At 40.9% G+C, this 17,559-nt stretch overlaps 1 protein-coding gene across 1 annotated transcript; it reads left to right on the top strand.

Moving 5' to 3' along the window:
- Positions 1–233: 233 nt before the first annotated feature.
- LOC122550242 (interleukin-6-like) lies at positions 234–3,843 on the top strand. The gene is made up of 4 exons (XM_043690999.2): positions 234–660; positions 881–994; positions 1,562–1,708; positions 2,599–3,843. The coding sequence occupies exons 1-4, from the start codon at positions 619–621 to the stop codon at positions 2,782–2,784; spliced, it is 489 nt and encodes a 162-aa protein (XP_043546934.1). The 5' UTR covers positions 234–618; the 3' UTR covers positions 2,785–3,843.
- The last annotated feature ends 13,716 nt before the right edge of the window (positions 3,844–17,559 follow it).

Raw genomic sequence — 17,559 nt, 5'->3', positions numbered from 1 at the left:
AGGATTTCGTATTTTTGTTCAGGCAATGTTACTTATAATTTACAATAGAACTCTGTATTGATTATTTAACTTGGTCGATTTTGTTTAAAAGCCAGTAAGTTCGCGATATGTACAATAATCGATGTATCACGGTCTTCTTGGGAATTAAGGTGATGTTATCTCTAAGCCTGACACATACATGATCAGCCCTGAACACCGTTTACCTTTAGTGCCCAGCAGCGATGAGTAATTGATTCTGTGACGTGAACATGTGAAAGGAAATTACAAATCGAATTTCCCCCAAAGGTAGCGATTAATAAATAGCGGTGAAACTGGATCACTACTTCAATCGATTTTAGACCAATAAGTTGCCTAAACACAAGGAGAGAGCAATTCAACATGAGACCTGTCCAATGTTAGTGATCCTTTCAGCCTGTTATCTCCTGACGTCTCCTTTCAGAGAGAGTTTGGGGGAGTGCTCGTTTCTCATGAGGTTCTGTCTCTTTTCCTGCAGATTCCTGCCAAGTTTTCCTGGTGCTGTTTGCAGGGCTCGCTGCTTTCCCTGTAACGGAGCTCTCAGGAAGGGAGGTGCGTTTGCCTTCAGCAGCTCTGACCTGCTCAACCTGCGTCCCTCTGGCGATGGAAATCCGGAATACAGCGGCTGAGCTCCGGAACATTCAGGTCAGTCAGTGGCTGGAGACAGAGAGCGGGGTCTGCGCTTTGGGAAACGAGTGGTTGCGGAGCAGGGACTGAAACTTGGAGACTCGGTGTCCGGAGCAGGGGGTGGGAGTGTTGGGGGGGAGTTGAGACTCAGGGAGATTGGGAACTCAAAGCTCGAATTCTTCACAAAGGAGCAGGACCTGGTTTACACTCATTGTGTGATCTTGTATTACCCTCGTAGGTGTGTGAGTTTTTCTCGCTCTGTGAACAAGACTGGAGCTCGCTGCTGAGCTACGATTTCGACCTGCCCCAAATCCGAGCCCAGGACCGATGCTTAAATATAAATTTCCACAAGGTGAGTGAGGGAGAGAGTGGGAGCAGGAGTTTCAAAGTTAATTCGGACATCACAAATGACATCGTCACATGGGGTGGCACAGTGGCTCAGTGGTTAGCACTGCTGCCTCACTGTACCAGGGACTCGGGTTCAATTCCCGTCTCGGGTGACTCGCTCTGTGGTTTCCTCCCACAATCAGGCGAATTGGCCATGGTAAATTGTCCATAGTGTGCATTAGTCAGGGATAAATATGGGGAACAGGTCTGGGTCTGGGTGGGGGTTACTCTTCGGAGGGTCGGTGTGGACTTGTTGGGCCTATTTCCATACTGTAGTGAATGAAAACGAACTGACTCACTTTTAGTCGCATTTCCTTTTGGTAATTAGAACAAAATTGATAGCACAGGTTCACGATTGAATTTTTTTTGTAATCAACCGGTTTAGAGGGGCAGGTAGCATTTCCATCGTCAGCATTCCCACCACGGTCGAGTCAGAAACTTTACAAAATATTTCCTGCAGCTGTTTGCTTGGAATTAATAAGCGGATGTTCAAAATACATTAGAGCGATTGTGATGTATTTATTCAAATTAGGAAACCTGTCTCAAAGCGGTTGCCTCTGGTCTTCAGAGATACCAGTCCTTCTTGTTATTGGTGGAAACATCCACCTCCAGTTCGAATGATCGAGTGACATGGATGAGATCCAGTACCCAGCACCTGGCTGATCTGATCATGAACCAGGTCAGTATTATTAGAGACAAATGTGAGGTGTTGCATTTTGGAAAGACTAAGTATACATTCAACGGTAGGATGCTGGGTAATGTGACCTAACAGAGAGAGCTTGGGGGTCCAGGTTCTTGTCCTTTGAAAAGGAAGTCAAAGGTAGATGGGGTAGTGAAGAAGGCATTTGTCATGCTTGCCTTTATTGGCCAGAGCATTGGATATAGGATTTAAGAGGTCATGTTTACCACTGTACAGGGCATTGGTTAGGTCATTTTTTGGAATACTACGCTCAATTCACGTCACCCTGCTATGGAAATGATGTTGTGAAGCTTGAAATGGTTCAGAAAAAGCTTTACAAGGTTGTTGCCAGGGTTGGACGATCTGAGCTGTACAGAAAGGCTGAAGAGCTGGAACTGTTTTCCCTGGAATGTCAAAGGCTGAGGGGTGATCTTATAGTGGTTTATAAAATCATGAGGGGCATAGATAGAGTGAATAACCAAGTTCCTTTTTCCCAGTGTAGGGGAGTCCAAAACTAGAGGACATAGGTTTAAAGTGAGAGGGGAAAGATTTAAAAAGGATCTAAGGGGCAACTTTTTCATGCAGAAGGTGTGCATGTATGGAATGAGCTGCCAGAGGAAGTGTTGAAGGCTGGTACAATTTCAGCATTTAACAGGCATCTGGATGGGTATATGAGTAAGAAGGGTTTAGAGGGAAAAGGGCCAAATGTTGAGCAAATGGGACTAGATTAATTTGGGATATCTGGTCAGCATGGACGAGTTGGACCGAAGGGTCTGTTTCTATGCTGTATATCTCTATGACTCTATAATTAAAGCAACCTCTAACAGTTAGTATATATTCTCAAAACTGAAAATCCACCTCACTAACTATTCTGCTTCCTTTTATTTCAGTTAAAGGCTGAGTTCGGCATCACTAATCTGCATGAAGCTGAACTGGAGGTTCCAATCTCAGACCAGGCGTCAAACTCAGACTGGAGCACACAGGTGACAGTGCATGTCATCCTTCGGGACTTCACTAAATTTATTGAGGGAACAGCCCGAGCCATCCGCTTTATGAGAACGCAATCAAGTCTATAAAGTTTCACATTGGGTTTAGATCAAGAACAGGAGCCCAGTTTCTCAAGACACTGATGGGATTTATTTATTTGGTTATTTATCGATTTATCTACCTACTGAGCAAAAGGGCTAACGAGTAGGTGTAGTGCAGGGAAAGAATGGAGACAACATTAGTTCAATTGGTTGCTTTTTACCACAGATGATGGAAACCTCAATGACAATTCTTTTTTCTCCATTCCATCACCAAGTTCATGGATTTCTTGTTTAGGGTGTAGGTTTGCTAGCTGAGCTGTAGGTTTGATATCCAGACGTTTCATTACCTGGCTAGGTAACATCATCAGTGGCGACCTCCAAGTGAAGCCCTTGTTTAATTTATAAAACAAGTGAAATTATGTTGAGTTTCATTGGTATTGGTTGGTCGTGAATCCAGGAGCTGGGTGAACCTACCTGGAAGGAGTACAGTGAACTTTGGGAACTCGGCTTTCTTCTAATTACAATGTCAATGCAACCTCTACAAATGTGGTCAAGTATGAGTGAGCAACTGTTTCTGTTTGTGAACGTTATAGTTCAGCATTAGTGCACTGCACAGTACTGTGAAGTGAAGTCATTACAATTAATTGGAGAATATTGCTTATGTTGTTCAATGTTATTTATACATTTCTATTCTTGCTCCATTCTCTATACAATTTATAAACTGTGGTATATTTATGTTTATTTATAATGAATAATATTTAACTGTGTGAAATTACAGTATTTATGCCATATTTATATATTTACATATTATTAATTTTAACAATTTCTTTAAACATCTCAGTTACAAACCTTTTGTACTGTTCACTGGTTGTTTATTTAAAATTGAGATGAATAAAAAGCAATTTATTCAAACTCACTCAATGTAATTAAAGGGAATCAAAATCTTGAATTTAACTAGAGCCTCTCACTACCACTTTACAATGGTAGATGTACCTTTGAAGTGGTCACTGCTTCACCATTAATCTGCACTGAACAAGATCCCACAATTGGTGGGCGGCATGGTGGCACAGCAGTTAGCACTGCTGCCTCACAGCGCCAGAGACCCGGGTTCAATTCCCACCTCAAGCGACTGACTGTGTGGAGTTTGCACATTCTCCCCGTGTCTGTATGGGTTTCCTCCGGGTGCTCCGGTTTTCTCCCACAGTCCAAAGATGTGCAGGTTAGGTGAATTGGCCATGCTAAATTGCCCGTAGTGTTAGGTAAGGGGTAAATGTAGGGGTTTGGGTGGGTTGCGCTTTGGCGGGGCGGTGTGGACTTGTTGGGCCGAAGGGCCTGTTTCCACACTGTAAGTAATCTAATCTAATTGACAGCCTGATGATGAATGGGTAATCTCTTTCTTTCTTTTGATGTTCAGGGATTAATATTGACTAGGATATCCTGACTCATTTTCAGAATAATGCTATAGGATCTTTTCCCAGCTGACAGAGAATTGTTAGCTCAGTTGGCTAGAGTGCATTGCAGCATTATAGCAATCTGTGTGCTGGTTGAGGTAATTGTTGGGTTCTGCCTCCTTGCAGTGTTATCATGGCACAATCTTCAAATGACACTGTCATATAAAACACAACATGAGTGAGATTTGTTTTAATGTCTCACCTATTGTTTTGCTTATTAAAGATTACGGAATAAGCTAACAGGGTCAAACAAAGCCATTGTAGAAGTTACATAATCAATTGATTGATTCCACTTTCATAACTTGTTGTACTCTATGAAACAGCAAAATGGCAACAGGCAATTTTAAGACAGTGAACTTCAATAAATTACATTGGATGAATTAACTGTCATTTTAAAGATTTTCTAAAACTCTTCAGACAGTTGTAAAGAAATACATGACACTGTAATTTTCAAGATAAAATCACATCTTTTAAATTCTGAAAATTACTTGCATCCAAATAGAGTTACAATTTATTAGTAAAGTCATAGAGTTATACAGCATGGAAACAGACCTTTTGGTCCAACCAGTCCACATCAACCATATTCCCACACTAACTAGTCCTGTCTGCCTGCTTTTGGCTCATATCCCTCCAAACGTTTTCTGTTCATGTATTTATCTAAATGTCTTTTAAATGTTGCACTGTCCCTGCATCCACCACTTCCTCTGGCAGTTCATTCCACACACTAATAACTCTCTGTGTAAAAAGTTGCCCTTCATGTCTTTTTAAAAAACGTTCTCCTTTCACCTTAAAAATATGCCCACTAGTTTTAAACTCCCCAACCCTAGGGAAAATACCTTTGCTAATCATCCTATCTATGCTCATCATAATTTTATAAACTTGTATAAGGCCACCCCTCAACCTCCCATGCTCCAGTGAAAAAGGTCTCAGCCATGCCAGCCTATTTTTATAACTCAAACCCTCAAGTCCTAGCAACATCCTGATAAATATTTTATGAACCCTGTCCTGTTTAATAATATCCTTCCTATAATAGGGCAACCAGTACTCCAGGCTTCACCAGCATCCTATACAACCTCAAAATGACATCACGACTCCTACACACAAAAGTCTGAGTAATGAATGCAAGTGTGATAAATGCCTTCTTAACCATCCTGTCTACCTGTGTCACAAATTTCAAAGAATTATGTACCCAAACTCTCATGTCTCTCTGTTCTATAATCATGACTTTACCTTTAATTGTATAATTCCTAGCCTTGTTTGTTTTACCAAAATATAATACTTTGCATTTATCCAAATTAAACTCCATCTGCCACTCCTCAGCCCATTGACACAATTGATCAAGATCTCTTTATAATCTTAGATCACTTTCTTCACTGTCCACTATACCACCAATTTTGGTGTCATCTGCAAACTTACTAATCATTCCTCCTATGTTCTCATCCAAATTATTTATATCAATGACAAACAAAAGTGGATCCAGTACACCAATCGTTACACGGTTCCATCTGAAAAACAACCCTCCAACACCATCCCATGTCTCCTACCGTAAGGCCAATTTTGTGTCCAATTGCAAGCTCACCTTGAATCTCATATAATCTAACTTTATTAATTAGTCTACTGTACAGAACATGATCAAAGGCTATACAAAAGCCCAAGTAAACAATTTCTACTGCTCTACTCTCATCAATCTTTTGGAAACTTCCTCAAAAAATGAAATCAAGTTTGTGAGACACAATTTCACTGGCACAAAACCATGCTGACTATCTCTAATCATTCCTTGCTCTCCAAATGCATGTAAATCCTATCTTTCAGAATCAACTCCAACATCTTAGCCACCACTGATGTCAGCTTCACAGGTCTATCGTTCCAAAACATTCTTATACCAGTAGCCACAGTTAAATAATTAGACACTACACAGGCACCTCCAGGTTATAGTTAAATAGATATTGAAGAATTAATGAAAATTATTAGTTATTTTAAAGAACTGACTTTGAATTCATGCAGTTTTATATTGCTTTTCTTTTGTGAAGTGTTTTTATATTAAAGATTAATGTAAAATACTTTAAGTTTGAAATCAAATTTCAGCAGTTGCAGACACAATGTATTTAAATCAGATTGCAACAAAACTTATATACTAAAGTTTATGCAATATATAAAGATGTATTCCAAATCAGATTAAGAAAACACTTGAAAAGTTTGTTATCAATTAATTATCAAGATCAATTATATAAAAGTCAAGACCAATTAAGATAAATTAAACCAAATGCCAGCCAAAGGTTGACAAGGCACCATTAACATGTGAAGATTAAGGATATTGAACTATCCTGAAGGAATTAAAAACCCCACCTCCAGCCACACATTTAAACAACTGTAAGCTATTTGGAGGACACCTATTCAAAAGGAAAGTGGGGATGTGGTGTGCTTTCATCAGCCAAAGGCCATTATGCCTGTTGGATAAGTATGTTTATGTCACATTTTGGATTATCTTCTAAACATAATCTAATGTAGGAAAAATACAGTGAATTATTTTAATTACAAATATATGCTCTGTGTATCTAAACTGAGAAGTTCAATTTTATGAATTTATGATTCTTTTCCATTTGACACTTGACTAATACTGCATTTTAATTTCATATTTCAAATACTCCAGCTCTGTAATGAATGATATTTCTCTTTCATTGAATTTCCTTTGAATTGTTTGTCAGCACAGTATAGTATTGTCACATTCTATGCATCATAGTCTTGTTCAAACCTGAAAATAAACAGGAATTACTTTTAAATTGAATTGAATCCAATTGGACAGGCATTCAAAAATTCTTACAAGTGCCAGCTTAGATTGTGGTGCTCAGCTCCCCTGGAGAGGCAGACAATGTCAGTAACTAACTCGAAGAAAACTATTTCTGAAAATGCCACCAGATTGTTGTTGTCGCTATTTTACAGTAAAACCTATGATCACTTTATTGATTTGGATATAATGTAGTTAATAAAAAGTATTGAAACATTACAATACATTTCAATTTAGTCATAATCACTCTGATAAGTATAAATAGATTCCAACACATAGAATATACTTTAAATCTGCAGCCATCTACTCAGTTATGAATTGATCTGCATAAATTCAAGCTCAGATGCTAAAAGATGCATTTTCAAGGTGGCTTATGCTATGTGAAGTGTTTTAAGGCAGAATGTTGTGCGCTTTTTAAAGAGAATTGAAAAATATTTGAAGCAAAGGTAGAACTACAGAGGAAATGAGAACATTGGTATTGAGATGTGTACTGTATTTCAACACCAAAGATTTGGCATAGACATGGTAGATTGAAAGGCCTCATTCTGTTCTGTGAAATGTATAATGATGAGAATATGTACCAGCACAAAGCGGCAAGAGATCTTAGTTCTTAGACAGCAAATTGGGAGATTCTGATCCCATACATTAATATGTAGAAGAACTAACAAAAGAAAATTTCATTCCCTAATGTTGGTAGTGTTGCATGTGCAGATGTTCTGTGCAGAGGTGTGTAATGCTCTTCATATTATCACATGTGGAAAGTGCATGAAGGAATAATTAATGTTTTAGATTCATAGAGATGTACAAGGTGGAAAGAGACATTTCGGGCCAATTCGTCCATACTGACCAGATATCCTAAATTAATCTAGTCCCATTTTCCAGTGTTTGGTCCACATCCCTGTTAAACCCTTTCTATTCACATACACATCTAAATTCCTCTTAAATGTTGTAATTGCACTAGCCTCCACAGCTTCCTCTGGCAGCTCATTCCATACGTGCACCACCCTCTGCATGAAAATTTGCATCTTAGGTCCCTTTCAAATCTTTCCCCTCTCACATTAAACCTAAGCCCTCTAGTTCTGGACTCCAAATCCCAAGGAAAAGAAACTTAGTTATTCACTCTATCCATGCCCCTCATGATTTTATAATCCTCTGTAAAGTCACCCCTCAGCCTCCGATGCTCCGGGGAAAAGAGCCCCAGCTATTGAGCATCTCCCTGTAGCTCAAAACCTCCAACCGTGCCAACATCCTTGTAAATCTTTTCTGAACTCTTTCAGGTTTCACAACATCATTCCTATAACAGGGAGACCAGAATTGCACACAGTATCCAAAAGTGGCCTATACCACATCCTGTATAGTTGCAACATGACCTCCCAACTTCCTATACTTGATGCACTGACCAATAAAGGCAAGCATATCAAACATTTTCTTCACTATCCTATTTACCTGGGACTCCACTTTCAAGGAACTATGAACCTGTACTCCAGGGTCTCTTTGTTCAGCAACATTTCCCAGGAGGTTACCATTAAGTGTATAAGTCCAGCCCTGATTTGCCTTCCCAAACTGCAAGATCATAGCAATTAAGTTAAATTAATTGGTACAATTTCTAGTTTTAACTTAATTATATTTTGCCCTGAAATTATGAGAAGATTATTTTTGACAATAGTTTTATTCATAGTTCCTGATGAAGAGCTCATGCTTGAAATGTCTTTCCTGCTCCTCGGATGCTGCCTGACCAGCTGTGCTTTTCCAGCACCACACTTTTCAACTCTGAACTCCTGCATCTGCAGTCCTTACTTTCACATAGGTCTATTTGAGCAATAAGGCAGAGAAATGCAGATAATGGAAATTATAAGGGCAGCACGGTGGCTCAGTGGTTAGCACTGCTGCCTCACAGTACCAGGGTTCCAGGTTCGATTCCAGCCTCTGGCAACTGCCTGTGTGGAGTTTGCACGTTCTCCTTGTGTCTGCGTGGGTTTCCTTCGGGTGCTCCGGTTTCCTCCCACAATCCAAAGATGTGCAGGTCAGGTAAATTGGCCATGCTAAATTGCCCATAGTGTTAGGTGCATTAGTCAGAGGGGGGTGGGTTACTCTTCAGAGGGTCGGTGTGGACTTGTTGGGCTGAAGGGCCTGTTTCCACACTGTAGGGAATCTAATGTAATCTGCAAAAGTAGGAAAAGGTGGGTGGAAACTCAGATGACTGGAATGTGAAAACTTGGTTCCTGATCTCTGAGGCCAAGGGACCCAGGTTCAAGTCCCATCTATTCGAGGAAGACATGCAAACAGCAAGTTGTCACATCTATTAACTACATTCTACCACAGAAAGTGGCTAAAGCCAAAACATAAGGGATACATGTATAAGCTCTGTCTTATTCAGTCTAGTCAATCAAATTGGTGTAATTGAAAAAACTGATAATTGGGAGTGTTTTAACTCCAAATACTCTACACTCATTGGTTACATTTTATGTGTTGGATGATTAGCCATGATCATATCAAATGGTGGAGCAGGCTCTAAAGGCTGAATTGCCTACTTCCATTCATTTTTTCTATGTATCTGTGTTTACCTGACATGCATTTGCACAGACTTCCCTAAAATTCTAATAATCTTAATGATAACAAGGGGAAGAATCCCTAATCAGTGTCCAAATGAGGCAACATAGCATGAATTCCAGTTTCCCAAAGGTGATAAATTAACATTAAATTACTCTGCAGCCTATACTCAGCCACACCATCTGCACCAAAGTAGCAATTGAGGCCATGTAATTGTCATTAGTTGCTCTAGGCTAGGGAGGAGATGACACAACATTATCCGGTAAATGCTGCTGGGAAATATGTGGGAATTGGGTGTGGACAACATAAAGTTTAACTATGGTGTACTGAAAACAAAAAATGTTGGCAATCACTGCAGGTGAGGTAGCATCCATGGAGAACTCTGATGAAGAGTCATCTCGATTCGAAACATTAGCTTGCTTTCTCTTCTGAATGCTGTCTGATCCAGTGTGATCTCCAGCACGTTTTGTTTTCAGTTTAGATTCTAGCATCCACAGTAATTTGCTCCTTAATTATGGTGTATCCTCTTATTTTCTCCAAATGAATAAACTGCTAACTCAGTATGGGTTTAATTTCTTGCCTCTCAATGTTGATTTGAACATACTGCCTTGGCAAACAGTCCTAAGTATATACATCAACTTCTTCCCATTCTGACCATCATTATTGGTGCTATTCTGGTCTGCCTCTGGCAATTTAAATCCTCTACTATTACAGTTCAATTTCTTCAGCACTGTTATCAAATGTTTTGTTTATTTCTCAGTACAAGTTTAATACACTTGTCATGTATGAAACATTTAAAAGGGTACGTGCCTCTGCGTTAAACATTTGAATTCCCCATGGATCTCTTTTTTTTTTAAATCAACCTGCTCAGAGATGAAAATCACACAACACCAGGTTATAGTCCAACAGGTTTAATTGGAAGCTTTCGGAGCTTCACTCCTCCATCAGATGGCTCCGAAGCGAGTGTACTTCCAATTAAACCTGTTGGACTATAACCTGGTGTTGTGTGATTTTTAACTTTGTACACCCCAGTCCAACACCGGCATCTCCAAATCATGCTCAGAGATGTAGTACAAACAGGTGTGACTTGAACCCAGAGCTCCTCGTCTTTTGTAGGAGCCCTAACACTGCACCACATGCGTCACACCATTTGGTGGTTAACTAATTCAAAGCAGAGTCACATAAATCACCATCTTCAATAAAAAATTCTATTTCTGAACTTTAGTTCAATTCTTTTTGTTTTCTCCATCTGAAAGTTTTATTACAAGAAATATTTTAATTCCCAGCATTAAATAGATTCAGATGAAGGTTTAGTATGTTGCCATGCATCTCAAACTAAATAATGTTTCAAAAATACTTTACACTTCCATATGTGGCTCTGTTGTTATTCTTGGGCACTATTCTCCATTCTACATTTCTTTAAATTAATTGCTGTACTATACCTATTCTTAACTAATCGACTCTGGATATTTTTAATCAAACTGATCAGAAGTGTTTCTGGAGCAGGTAAAACTTAATCCCAGGAAACTATCACTGTACAATGTTGGAGGTATCAGCTCTCCAATGAGATATTAACTAAAGGCTTTGTTTTCCTTCACAGTTGAAGATTTACAAGGATCTTGCCAGGATTGGAGGATTTGAGCTATAAGGAGAGGCTGAACAGGCCAGGGCTGTTTTCCCTGGAGCATCGGAGGTTGAGGGGTGACGTGATAGAGGTTTACAAAATTATGAGGGGCATGGATAGGATAAATAGACCAAAGTAATTTCCCTGGGATTGGGAAGTCCAGAACTAGAGGGCATAGATTGAGGATGAGAGGGGAAAGATATACAAGAGACCTCCGGGACAACTTTTTCACACAGAGTTGGTACGTGTATGGAATGAACTGCCAGAGGAAGTGGTGGAGGCTGGTACAATTGCAACATTTAAAAAGCATTTGAATGAGTACATGAATAGGAAGAGTTTAGAGGGATATGGCAGGTGGGACTAGATTGGGTTTGGATATCTGGTTGGCATGGTCGGGTTGGATCGAAATGTCTGTTTCCATGCTGTACATCTCTATGACTCTATGACTCTGTAAGTGCAGGGGCAACACCCCTATTGTCTGAATCAATATTCATCCTTCAAACAACATTTTAAAAAACCCACAAAAGCTGATCATTATCCCATTGTTGTTTGTGGGAGCTTTCTGTGTAGAAGTTGGCTACTATGACATAGATTCATAGAATGAAACAGCTCGAAACAGACCTAGTTGTGTCCAACTAGTCCACACTGAACCAAACTGATCCCTGATGAAGAATTGCCTGAAATGTCAACTCTCCTGCTCCTCGGATGCTGCCTGACCAGCTGTGCTTTTCCAGTGCCACACTCTCGACTCTGACCTCCAGCATTTACTGTCCTCAGTTTCTCCTACGGAACCACAGTAGGCCCATTTGCCTGCGTTCAGCTCATATCCCATCAAACTTTTCCTATTCGTGTTACAATAGTAACTATGGACAAAGTTTAGTGATTGGTAACCAGTGAATGACCTTCCTGACTGGATGTTAAATCAAGTATGGAAACATAAAGTCAACATTATTTTGACTGATTCCAATATAATGGAAGGCAAGTTGGCCCAAAGCTCAGAAGCCTACCCACCTTCCATTTAAGGTCAATCAATTACCAGTTTAGCCCATTAACCAGACAATTCACCATAATTTAATGCCAACCATGTGATTTAAATATAATCACATGCTGTGGGGTTGGCAGCAATCATTGTATTATGACTCAAACCGCTACAGAATGGGTTAAATGCAAGCAAAGGAAGAACACTGAAGAGAAGGCTGTGACTGAATCAGCAGGAGAGGTCAGTGAAATGCCTAGTGTTTAACTAGTGGCTGATTTTATTGCTTGAGAAGGAGGATTCTGTGAAGAACTCATTGGGAGGGGAGGCTTGAACACAAGGGGGAGGGGCTTTTTCTGCAACAACACAAATCATGGGAATAGTCCAATCAAGTGGAGACTCCTACAGTAAGAAAGAGGGAAAGAGAAGGGAGGAGAGGAGAACTATTAAATTAGATTAGATTAGATTAGATTACTTTACAGTGTGGGAACAGGCCCTTCGGCCCAACAAGTCCACACCGACCCGCCGAAGCGCAAACCACCCATACCCCTACATTTAACCCTTACCTAACACTACGGACAATTTAACATGGCCAATTCACCTGACCTGCACATCTTTGGACTGTGGGAGGAAACCGGAGCACCCGGAGGAAACCCACGCAGACACGGGGAGAATGTGCAAACTCCACACAGTCAGTCGCCTGAGGCGGGAATTGAACCCGGGTCTCTGGCGCTGCGAGGCAGCAGTGCTAACCACTGTGCCACCATGCCGCCCATTGGAGTTTACTTTTTATCCACTGGCACATGATCTGCAGATTTTCACAGAGTCATGAAAACTAACAGCAGGACAAAAAGACACTGGGAAAGGGTATGAATTTAAATTGCACTGACTGCACACTTTGTTACTGGCACTTGTACATTTACAGCTTTGTGGTGAATTACTTTGACCCACATATTTTGGAGTGATGTGGTATAACTACTGCACTTGAAGACATTGATATTTGTAAAAATGTGACAGCTTCCTGAAATTGTTGTAAAACAATCTATAAAACTACTGACGAATGAATAATTTCAGGAATTCCTGTAAAAGAAAAGAAGTTTGGTTAAAAAAATCATGTTCATATCCTAAATTCACTCTTCATAGACTGCAGCTATTTTCTCACTGATCTAGTTGTTCATGCATGTTGATTGCTTGGGGTAACTCATGAGGCACTAACTTTATAAGATTGTGAATGGCATGTATAGAGTGGAAAGTATGAGGCTTTTTCCCCAGGAGAGAGGGGTCAATAACTAGTGGAACAGGTCACATGTTCAAGACGCTGCAGAAATGGGGGTTGTTTTTAAAACAGATGTGCAAGACAAGTTCTTTCACACAAAGGGTGGTGAGTGCCTCAAACGTGCTTCCAGAAAAGGTGGTGGAAGCAGACACAATAACAGCATCTGGACGATTACATGACTAGGAAGGGAATAGAGCAATACGGATCCTGTAAGTGAAGACAGTTTTCGTACGAAAGGGCAAAATGTGCCACCACAAGCTTGGAGGCGAAAGGGGCCCATTCCTCTGTTGCATTATTCTTTTAAAGCAGCAACAGTCAACTTGCCAGGCACATACACGTCATGATGACCCTGAAAGCCCAGAGATCAGCAATGAGAGCATGGGCATGCACATTCAAGAAGAAGGCACAAACCTTGATGGAAGCATTCCAATAATTACTTCCAAATGAGTGAATGCCACTATCATCGAAGGCTCTATCTCTCTCCAATAACATCCATCGTCGACATGAGTAATGGGGAGATATGCCTAACTGTATGCATGCGGCACTAAAGATAAATTTAGTCCTAAACTTCTATGTCTCAAGATCCTTTCAGGCATCTGTGGGGGAGCTATGTGGCCTGTTTAGATCTTCAGCTCACTGTTGTATTTTTCGGCAAAATGCAAATGTCCATATGTTCATCATTAATGACAGAATGACCAGCACATTGAAGAAATCCATAACAGCATTCCTTTGCAAGTGCCTCTTCGAAGGGGCTCTGATTTTCATTGGGAGATGTCAAGGCATTGCATTCCCAATTGATGTAAGTAATTCCCAGTCTGCAAACCCACTGAGGTGCCAATATCTGAGCTAGTGTAAGGTGTAGTATAAGGATAGTAGAGAACACCCACTAAGGTCTCCATCTTCTCCTCAGAAATTAACACAGGGTCAATGTTTGCTCCAGCTGCTGAGTAACCTACTGAAGGAAGGAGATAGATGAGTGCATCTCAACAATGAGGAGGAACACTGACTGAAAGCAGCTTCACTTGATGAACTGAACGGCTTGCCTCTGCTCCCACATCTTATGATCTAAGGATCAGATTTGCAACATATACCTTGTGGTGCAGATGTACTGATCTTGAGCCATTGGCCTACACACTCCAATCCCATTTCCCATCCCTGCCCAATCTCTTTGCCCCCTTACCAACAGATGATCATTAACATATTCACTAGCTCCAGCGCTAATTCTGGCATTTCATTTGCTGATCAATTTGTCCACTACTGATTGATGATGTCCAGGACATCCTCCTCCACCTTGGTTAGCACAGGCAAGTTGGACACTCCACCATCCGTTATCAAGCTTTTGTGGACATTATGGGTCTTCTTCTCCTGCGAAGACAATGATAGGTCAATGATTTCTGATTCTGGATAGATTGGCCACTCAGGTAGGTCACCATCATCTCTGCGGAGGAAGTAAGGACTGCAGATGCTGGAGATCAGAGCTTAAAAATGTGTTGCTGGAAAAGCGCAGCATGTCAGGCAGCATCAAAGGAACAGGAGAATCGACGTTTCGGGCATAAGCCTCATTCCTGAAGAAGGGCTTATGCCCGAACGGTCGATTCTCCTATTCTTTTGGTGCTGCCTGACCTGCTGCGCTTTTCCAGCAATGCATTTTTAAGCTCACTATCACCTCTGCTCCTTCTTTACTGCACATTGAGGCACTTCTTCCTGTCCCAGCCAACATGCCCCAGTCTCAGAAAGCCTTACAAGTGCCATTACTCAGCTGGTACTGTGGGCAAGCAGGGAGCATGCATCCACATCCTTGGTAGACATCTACCAGGCCCACCATGTCTGAATGCTCCCACAGTTATGCCAGCACATTGGTAGTTAGCTTTATCACTCATCCTTTGCAGAACACAGAAGGTCATTTATTCTTTTCCTGCATTGCAGTCAAGACCTAGATACACTTCTATGATCAGTGACCACCTCCAGGTGGCTTTTCTCAGTGAAGAAATCTTTTCTGTGGAAAGAGAACTTCCGTCAGTTCATTGCCAGTTTGGAAGAGGTTATGCATGTCATCAAGGACGTCATCATAAACCATGGCACAAACTTTACATATTCCTCTGTCATTGCTGATAAAATAAAGTTAACTTGGTCTTTCTAAAAATCTCTGAGGTTCTTCACTTTATCTTCAGTGGCTCACACTCACTCAGGTGCCATGGGTTTGGCAGGATCATGGCAACCACTGTGGCTGCTGTTTCCCTTCTCTGCCTGACTTTTCTGTTCTCTCTGGCTTTCATATGCAAACCGCCCCCCTCCCATTCTCCTCCATGCTCCTCTGTCATCATCCTCTCTTGTCACTCATCTTTTCTTCTCTCCCCTCTTCTCCCCCTCCACTTCCATCCACTGGTGAATGTTAAGTTCTGCCCTATATTTCAAAGGCATTCCTTTGATTCTAAGGCATTTTTAAAAAGTAGTTTTTCTATTAAATGATACCAATACATTGTAGGATTATAAATGATTGAAGGGATGTGAATATTGAAGATAATAGATTAATTTTCTAGGTGGTCCAGAAATAGCAATCTCCCACAATATTTTTTAAGCTGAACCTGGGTTCCTCCCCCACTGGCATTTTTGTAATGTGATGATCCTGTCACTCACCAAAGTTGATCCATTGCCAACCAGCCACAATTTCCTGCTTGAAACCGCATTTGCTGCACAGGAGAGTTTAAAAGGGGGGAAAAAAAATAGCCTTTTTCTCACTTACGACCTTTGGCAAAGATAAAAGTAAGTTTCTGGTGCAGCAGTTTAATAGTTGCAGACAGCTAAGGGGCCATATCAATTTCAACTGATGATAATTGCCAAAGAAGCCTCAGCGATGTCAACTGGAATGGTCCCCAAATTTATCAAATTAGCTGTGGAGATCCTGGCCATGAAGAAATATCTCGTGGACTAAAGGAGACTGTGTTAAAAGATTGTTCTGAACTATCTGGAGAGAAGTATAACAAGATGGTCAGTGCAAACCCCACCATTCAAAGAAATCCCACACAGTGCTCGAAGAGGCTCAATACATCAAAAAGGTGGATAAGTCAAGACCCTAGTGCAGAAATGCATCTCTACCAATCATTGTACTCTACTGAGCTCAGGATCGACTACTCTGCACACCCAAATCTGAGGGAAGCTTTGCAAACAGCACTTTATCCAAATATCCAAATACCATCACTCCTACAGATCTTCACAGAAACCTTAACCATCACCCTCACACTGTGCTTGGCACAAAGGCTTTTACTAATTTCAAGGGACAGTGAAAGAATAAGTACCTCCACCTCTCACATTAAAATAATACTTTTATAATCAGGAGAACTGAAGAATTACAAGGGAGAATCCACCTCACTGAAAATCCTGAGTCCATTAAGATACAATGTTGTTTGATTGTGTAAGTGTTACAGGAGTGACAGGGGAAAACAAGAGTCAAAAATCCACACAACTTTGTACCCACCAACCTGTGCATCACAAATGCATCTGTCCATGACAATTATTGATGGGATGATCATTACACAGTTCTTGTAACCATGAAGTTCTGTCTTCAGATTGACAATACTCTCCTTTGGCACTGCTATTCTTTTAATTGGCATAATTTGGAATAAATCTAACAGCTCAAAACTGAACAGCCATGAGGTGCTTTTGTCTATCAATGACAGCAAACTTCCATTCAATCACAACCAAAAAAAAAGCCAAGCATGTCTGAAAATGCAGTGCCAACCTGGTGAAGCAACAACACAGAACTAAAATGTAAAGTTGCCACAGTCCTACTGGATTATAGGGCTGCTTTCTCATTAGACAGAAGCAACTGGTGGTGGCTTAACCTGAAGGTCATCATGCCTCAAGCAAGGGGAGAGGTTGAGAAGGAGAGTCATTCATGGTTACCTCAGTCAGTGTAGGAACTGAACCCACAATGTTAGTATCACACGAGACTATAAACCACTTGTCCAGGCAACTGAGCTAATCCACCCCTGCATGCCAAGCAACGGAAATAGTCTGCCATAGACAAGGCTAAGTGATCCCATAACCAGTGGATCACATGGAAGCTCTGCAGTCCTAGCCATGAATGGTTGTGAACAATCTGACAACTAACAGGAGGTAGAGGTTCCACAGACACCATTTTTCCCCAATGATGGAGGAGCC

Source organism: Chiloscyllium plagiosum, unplaced genomic scaffold (genome assembly GCF_037043375.1).
Source record: "Chiloscyllium plagiosum isolate Xiang-an unplaced genomic scaffold, Cpla_swu_hap1 HiC_scaffold_5, whole genome shotgun sequence".
In the NCBI taxonomy this organism is placed as follows: Eukaryota; Metazoa; Chordata; class Chondrichthyes; order Orectolobiformes; family Hemiscylliidae; genus Chiloscyllium; species Chiloscyllium plagiosum.
Note: the sequence above shows the minus strand (reverse complement) of the source record. Positions and strands in the feature narration are given on the sequence as shown.